Raw genomic sequence first — 7807 nt, 5'->3', positions numbered from 1 at the left:
CCTTCACAACGAGTGTCCTACTGGGAGGGAGGGAGGGAGTAAGCAAGAGACCGGGCAAGACGGCTAGAGGGGAGGACGTACATCGCTCAAACTATCTCGCTTATTCAAGTCGATCCTTCCCTCCCTCCCTCCCTCCTTCCCTTCCTTTCAATCTATACGCCTCTTTATTCCCTTCATACCTCACGCAATCCTGCGTCGTCTGATATCGCCGGCACGAACCACTGATGTGCCCTGTCCTCCCTCCCTCCCTCCCTCCCTCCCTCCTTCCTTCCTTCGTCCACGGGGTATGCGACAATATTGGCTGTTATAAAAGTGGTGTGCGGTGCCTCGCTCTCCTTTATGCTCGCCGAAAATAAACTGGGCGGGAGGGGGGAGAGGTAGGTGGAAGGGAGGGAGAGGGGAAATGAGGTAGGAACTCGCACCACCAAGGCCTCGAAACGCTGCGGAAGCATGTGTATTCACCGGGTCAGCACAGTGCAGGCCATTTCCATAATAACTAGCATCGACGTCCTCTCCCTTCCTTCTCTCTCATGCCGTCGTGTGGCAGAGCGCTCCAGTACTCAAGCCTTACCTTTGCTTCCCCCCTCCCTTCCGCATCTTTTGGCTTCGAAACCTTTCCCCTCCCACCCTCCCTCCCTCCCTCCTCACCTGGGTTTGTCAGACGTGCGTGTCACGTCGACCATGACGTCATGACCCAGTCTGGCCGAAGCCTTGAACCTGAAATTGTCGAGCTGCACGATCACATGCCGCCCCAACCATGAATAGAGCGCCCGGCTCAGGAAGAGTAAATAGTTGGAATGGTACACCATGCCATCTTTTGCAGGGGAAATGAAGTTCGAGTGAGTCATACGGGGTCAGGCAGGAGGTAGGAGAAGAAGAAGCAAGGGGGAAAAGGAGGAAGGGCAGGGGGAGACGTACATCTGTCGGTATGCTGTATGAAAACCCCCAAAGCGAGGCTTGTTTTCCCTTCCACATCCCCGTCGATTTTTGTTCCTGAGCTCGTGGTACAGACAGGAGCTCCATATCGGGTGCTGCTCGGCAATTTTCGCACGCTTAAGAGGCTTCGGAAGGGGACTAAGGCGTCGATTAAGAACACAAAATGAAGGGCAATCAGACAGAGAAAGGCTGCAGTCGACATTGTCATGGCGATAGTGGCTGACAAAGCTTTTTGGTGGAGCCCCGTTGCATAGACCGGTCTGTTCAATAAATAATTTATGACCGGGTGGGGGAAAAAAAACTTGAGTGCATGTGCTTGCACAGAAACCCACTTCGCAGGCAGCACAAGGACAAAATGAGTATTTCCACGGCAAGGTCCCTTTTGCATATATCTTTTCAAATCACAAAGCACACAATGGATTGCTATTTTGTGGTGGTTATTTTTTGTAGTCAAATGCGGGGGCGTGGCCGAGGAGACTATTGGTTCGCACCCGTTCATGTCTTGATTTCCAAGGGTCAGCCTTTTTACGATGACCACACATTCATTCTTGACTCTTAAAATTGTCTTAAATCGCATAACTTGTGTTTTTCTTGCCTTGCTGGCGAGAATTGGCAAACCTAAGACCTAGCCGATCGAAGTGGGGTACGTAGCCAGGAGAGCTCTGCAATGTATTTATCTCCCGTACTGTGCAAACAATCATGCGACATGAGAAGACGCACATGTACAAAGGAGAGACAAAGTAGAAATATCCATCATATTCAAATCCAAGGGACTCTTGTCTTGTTTACGTATGTAGTGGAGAGGTAAGGCGAGTGTTGACGGTTGACCCTTCGCGCCGAAAAGATGAGCTTTATCCAGTTATAGCAGCCATAGCTCGGAGGATTTATACATTAGCTTTCTTTCATAAAAGGAAGTCAGGATGATATTCGGCGGCAGATTATTACTGCAAGTCGGGTGTTCGAGCGACCTGTACCATGTCGTTTACTTTTTCTCTCCTCGAAATGGTGTGTTTTGTCCGGGCGAGACCCTTGACATGTCGAGCCCGAACGTTATAACCTACCTATACATGAATCTGCTGTGTCTCTGCACGGCCTCTGTTCTGGCCAACACCCGCTGCTCCAAGAATGTATGCTTTTATCTTTTAGGACAAAGTCCAAATGATTCGTAGTCCACGTCATAGGACAGTGTAAGGCAGCAAAACCAGCATGGGATGGTACGCCAGGGATATCCGTCCCAAGTCGGTGATAAAATTTAAACTCAAGTCGTACGTACCTCCTTCCACTTTGCCAATTTGGGTGACCCCTTTCCCACCGAAGGAGGGATCATCTATTTAAAACCTTGCGGACAATATCCATATGACCCCACTTACATAGCGAGCATAATATTCCCTCATCCCTAGCAAGCTTCAGTGCAATTTACGCTGTTTATGTATAGTACGGCTGCCCCTTTATTTCCCCCCCCAAGTATGTCGCAGTTGAAATGGATAACATGTATCCGGCACCATGAAGAGGCTTTAGATCTTTTCCCACAAGCCAGCGCGCTACTTGCAATGGCTTCTACCCTATTCTTGCCATTTGGTTGAGTGAGAAGCGTGGTTTGATAACACAAAATGCAGCATTTTGCCCTCTGTCAGCAATAAAAAAAGCATAGCAAAGCACGCAGGCGCTTGAGTGTTTATTGTTACCTTCGTAGTACGACTTCCACTTGCCAACTCTAAATAGCGAACAGCATTTCTGAAAATAGCCGATTTTCAGTGCCAACAAGCACAGTAAACACGCAAGCGCGGAAGCGCGTGGAGTACACCACTTCTTTTTTCCGTGGAAAGTTTCTCCACACAATACCGTTCTCAGCCGATGTTCTTCATTACAACTTTCTTTTCGTCATGACTACCACATTTGCTCTTCATTATTTCTGCCCTTATGGAAGCTTGGACACTCTCTGCCGTCATAATCCAAATTCCTGCAGACATTTGTGGTCTTTGGACAGCTGATCATCATTGTTGGGGCGTACCTGCCTCTATGCTTCGACCAGAACCTAAGCGTCGGACCATGTGATTCTTTTTCATGCATCTTCCGCTGTTGCTTTTCGGAGTGCCTGGGCGAAATCTGCTTTGATATCCTCCAGGTGCTCAATGCCAACGGAGACCCTGTAAGATGCGGGTTGGGAAGCAGTCATGGGTGCATGGATAGTGGTGTAGTGACATTGTTTTGCTTCGGTGCAAAGGGAAACCTGGAAAAGGACATCTTCGAACGGCACTTGCATCGGCCCGATCGGACGCGGACACTCTGGGCTGGATTCTTCCATCAACCTGTGAAAACACCTCACGACCTATAACATACCATCCCCGAATGTACTCGTCACTTTCTGCAACGATCATACAATCTCCAAAATCTCCAGCAATCTCGCCCGTGGCTGTCGGCTCGCGCAATATTCACCCCATGCCTTTCTTACAAGGGGCTCACAGCACTACCCAGGAGACATGACGACTTACCGAATCATATCAGCCGTGACTCCACTCCCCTCCTGCTCTCTTTCGGTGAGTTGTTGGTGTGTCGTGGAGGCCGGGTGGATGATCAGAGTCTTGGCATCCCCCACATTGGCTAGGTGCGAGGCGAGGACGCAGCTGTTGATGAAGATTGTTCCCGCTGTATGGAGGTGTGGGTGGCGGTGAATGTCGTAGATACTAATGTGAGAGTAACTAGGAGAAAGGGGGGGGTAAGGAAAGCAGTATTCTACACGCACATGATGGCATGTGTCGTAAAAAGAAAGGATCGGAGCTTTTATGACAACCCATACCAAACCCCTCATGGCCATCCACCTCCAGCAAATCGTCAATCCGTGATCAACCACCCTTCTAGGGAAGCGAAGCACCAAGCGCACCGCACGCCGCTTCGATCCAACGAGAGAGCAACCCCCACCGCGTCCATAAGCACCCCCGAAAGCCTACCTTTCCGGCCCCCCTTCACGCCAAAGCTCAGGACAGGACCGAACAAGCCTGGTCTGAAATATTGTCGGGCCCGTTCATAGGACTCGTGCTCCGGCAAACCAGGGTACCGCACCCACGCCACACTGTTGCAGCGGAAGCGAAATGCGAGAGGCGATGTCAGAGAATCCTCCTTGCGGGTGAAAGGCACCGAGAAAGATGGAAAGCGCAGTACATTGTACTGTGTCTCCACTCGTTTCTCCCTTCGCTGTCCTTATCCTGCTGCCGTGTGGGTTCCCTTTCACCCGGTCGTTCCCCTTGCCCGCCTACCTAGAGCAAGTTTTCAGCCAGCGCGCCAAATGGAGGGCATTGTGGTTGATGCGCTCGATGCGCAAGGAGAGTGTTTCTAGACCCTGTTACAGGCAAAGGGGGAGGAACACCATCGTAAACAAGGGCGTATCAGTGTTATGACTGTAGACAACCATCAAGGAAGCGGCCAAGAGAGAGATGGGCGGGACATATAGAGCCTGCTCCTCCGCCATAGATGCACCAAAGTCACAAAGTATCCCTCTGCATTATCTTTTTTTTAAATCCTTGGGACAAAGTCCCCGCATCATTTACCTGCAATAGCAGAAAAGCGCCGAAGGGATTCTGGCACGCACCAAAATCCCGCAGTCCCTCCACACGGGCGCGAACGGCAAACGCCCCGTTGAAACCGAGGACGCTCTGGCCATGGGATGAGATGGATGACATGTTAACATAAATGGGAGAAAGCAGGGGCTTTTTTCCACGAGGAGAAGAACTACAAAAGGATCGACAAAGGGTTGAGTCCCATGCGTGACTACAGACGCGCCATGATTGTAGCCTGGAGGGACTAGTGAAATGGCTTATCGTCTGGTTGCATCGGAATGGGACGCTGGACAAGGCTGCCTCCCGTCGGGAAAGATCTACAAACCCAGCAGAATCGGAGCACGTGGCGGAAGGAAGATTTTCGGTCATGTGCTAATACCACAAATTGCAACCATAGTCACACCCCCTTCACAACGAGTGTCCTACTACTGATCGACGGTAAGCAAGGAAACACAAATTTTAACCCTTACCTTCTCTCCACCAAAGACATCCCAAAATTTCAAGCCATGGTACCCGGGAGAAGGGTCCGTGAACAGAGGGAACTTTCCTAGGATTTTAAAAAAATGCATAAAGAGCATAGATAGGTGAATCTCCATCGGCAATTGGCTGTTGCGTCAATTGCCGCGCCTGAGTCCTGAACACGTAAACATGTGTGTGAAGAGATCGAAAGAGGAGAGGAGAGCAAACAAGAAGGGAGAGAGCATTCCTTCCATCTGCCCCACGCACCGTTGCTCCAATCAAAGGTACCGGCATCCACAATCACGCCGCCAATGGTCGTGCCATGGCCCCCGATCCACTTCGTCGCGCTCTCCACCACAATATCCGCGCCGTGCTGTGGTACGTAAAGTTGGCGCAAACCAATCAATATCACGCGCGGCGATTTCAACGGTGGCAAGGGCAATGCCCAGGCATGCTTTTGATGCATAGAAACGCATGAACACCCACTCGAACCCGTGGGAAACCATAGCAGAAGGGAAAGGGGGGCAGGGACGGAGATTAAAGCTTCTGCCAACCTCAATCGGGCGACAAATGGCCCCGCAACCGCCGAAGGTATTGTCCACAATCAAAGGTATCCGGTGCTTTTCTGCCAGCATTTTCAGTTCTTTGAATCGTGGAATGTTATACTGCGTGGGAGAAAGAAGATGTTTCGATGGTAAACGTCTTACGTCAGGAAAATTCGCGGGTCACAAGCCTTGATTACGCGTGCTTCTCTCCTAGAAAAGGAGCTTTTCTAGTGGAAAAGGACATGCCGTGGCCGGTTGCGATACAACATGAAGCTGCAGAATTTTTCACGGGAAATTTCCTGTCCAAACGCTGCAGAGAGGCCTTCCTGTTGACCTTACCTTAGGATTGCCTAGCGTCTCCACATACAGCGCTTTGGTCTTATTGTCCACCAGCATCTCGAACGAGGCGGGATCGTCATCCGGAGCGAAGCGAGCGCTGATACCAAGCCTGGGCAAGGAGACTTTGAACTGGCAGTAGGTGCCGCCGTACAGAGAGCACGAGGACACTACACCAAGAGAAGTGGTGTTAGTTTTGGGTTTAGGGTTAAGGCCAGGAAGGTGTTGCAGGCGTGACCAATTCCATGCGTGGTACCCGGAGGTTCCTTCCGTGGTATCCCCCTCTTTCCACCTGCGTCCAAATCCGGACAACACCGGCCACTGGTACGTTCATACAAAGCCTGAATCAACCCAGTCAAAGCTTACCGACATTGTCTCCTGCCTGTGCGAGGGTCACGATTGCTAGGAACTGGGCCGCCTGCCCCGAGGCCGTAGCTACGGCCATTTTCCCGCCCTCCAAAGCCGCCACCCGCTTTTCAAACACGTCGTTTGTCGGGTTCATGATCCTGCACAAGGAGGGGGGCAAAAGGATGCAGAAATTGGTGAGACAAATCGCCTGAATTGAGCTCATTAAAAACAAAATGTGTGTGCGGGATAAGTGCCTTCCTGGTCTCTTGATCAGTGAGGATGCCGGAGCGGGAGGGAGGAAAAGCAAGAACAACTATTAAAGGGCAGACGTCGTGGACACAAGTATGACTACGCGCACGGAACGTGTAGGACAAGGACACGCTTTGGAATAGAAACATCCATGAGGGAGGTAGGGAAGAATAGGAATTTAAAAGAGCTCCGGGCACGTACTTCTTAAACCCCGAAAAGAAGAGTCTTACCGACTGTACAGGTTCCCAGATTCTTCCAAAGCAAAGAGACGGGCACCATGTTCGTGGTCTCGGAAGACGAAGGACGAGGAGGCATAGATAGGGACAGCACGAGAGAGGGAATGCGGGTCAGGGGATTGTCCTGTCAAGGCACCCGCGGTGATCATGGAGGGGTGATATAATGAGAGTGCCTTTAGATGAAGCCCATTGTGGGAGTGAAAGGGTGGATTTATACTGTGGATGGAGTGCAAAGCCTCCAAAATGGAGAACTCGGTTATGACCACCTGATTGTCACAATTTGGACAGAGATACTTACCTGCATGTACCTGGAGGGTCTCAAACCTGTGAGTTGGCGAGATCAATGAGAAGCTGATGAAAATGGCTTGTTGATAACAATAATGGGTCCATTTATCGTTGCCTTATTGTACGTGGACCTGATGTGGAATAGGTTTTTGGCGCACTTACCTATATTCAGCCCTTTTTTCGCTACATTCGTCTCCCTCAATATTTGGCTGGGCTTCGTTGTACAATGGCTCCATTTAAAGCTACCTGACATGAGTAAAATGGTCCATGACATGCAGACATATTTATATATTTTTATATTCCTAAGATATGTCCTGGTAAGGGGCATACCAAAGTCTTGCCTTAAACTTATACTAATACCGAACTCCAGAATGTTAGAGCAACCGTTCAAAAAGGTCCAAATGCATGGAGAGCCTTCCCCAAACTCGATAGATGCATGTTTAAATGGCCAGACTAATCTCACATCAGTCCTTTTGACCTGCCCAAACATCTGCCCTTGGATCACGACGAACAGGCAGACGGAAACTTCAACTCGCGCTGCGTTAGGCTACTATGACCTCCCATAAAAAAAAGCCTTTGAGAGAGGAAAGACGCTTTCGAAATGGTCCATGCAACCTGACATATAATATTTGGTGCTTTGTTCTATCTTGCCTCCGTTGTGATGAGAAAACAATTCAGCCTCTGTGGCAAAGAAGTCGTGTTCACATCGTGAACTCGAGATGGACAATAAGTCAAGCACGTCGCCTGTTGATTATCAACGCTTTTGAAGTGGTCGATTTGAGCCATCAAATGCTCCTGCCTCGACTGGTAAGGAGACTTAGCGGTTGTTCGGACACTTTCACACAAGCAAGTCCTCCTA

At 50.1% G+C, this 7807-nt stretch overlaps 2 protein-coding genes across 2 annotated transcripts; both read right to left on the bottom strand.

Moving 5' to 3' along the window:
• Positions 1-173: 173 nt before the first annotated feature.
• Positions 174-1144, bottom strand: NGA_0455700 (4-hydroxybenzoyl- thioesterase family active site protein; the record flags this gene model as incomplete). The annotated part of the gene is made up of 3 exons (XM_005853455.1): positions 174-357; positions 649-814; positions 919-1144. 3 exons carry the CDS (start codon positions 1142-1144, stop codon positions 174-176), a joined length of 576 nt encoding a protein of 191 aa, XP_005853517.1.
• Positions 1145-3424: 2280 nt separating this feature from the next.
• Positions 3425-7160, bottom strand: METY (O-acetylhomoserine (thiol)-lyase; the record flags this gene model as incomplete). Its single annotated transcript, XM_005853454.1, has 12 exons — positions 3425-3582; positions 3885-4006; positions 4191-4273; positions 4482-4586; positions 4961-5037; positions 5217-5322; positions 5504-5614; positions 5834-6000; positions 6197-6336; positions 6658-6787; positions 6962-6987; positions 7111-7160. Coding segments are annotated over 12 exons (1275 nt in total), but the record flags the coding sequence as incomplete, so codon positions are not given.
• Positions 7161-7807: the final 647 nt, after the last annotated feature.

Source organism: Nannochloropsis gaditana, assembly GCF_000240725.1.
Source record: "Nannochloropsis gaditana CCMP526 unplaced genomic scaffold scaffold883, whole genome shotgun sequence".
In the NCBI taxonomy this organism is placed as follows: domain Eukaryota; class Eustigmatophyceae; order Eustigmatales; family Monodopsidaceae; genus Microchloropsis; species Microchloropsis gaditana.
The sequence above is the reverse complement of the archived record's forward strand: the minus strand, read 5'-3'. Positions and strand labels throughout refer to the sequence as shown.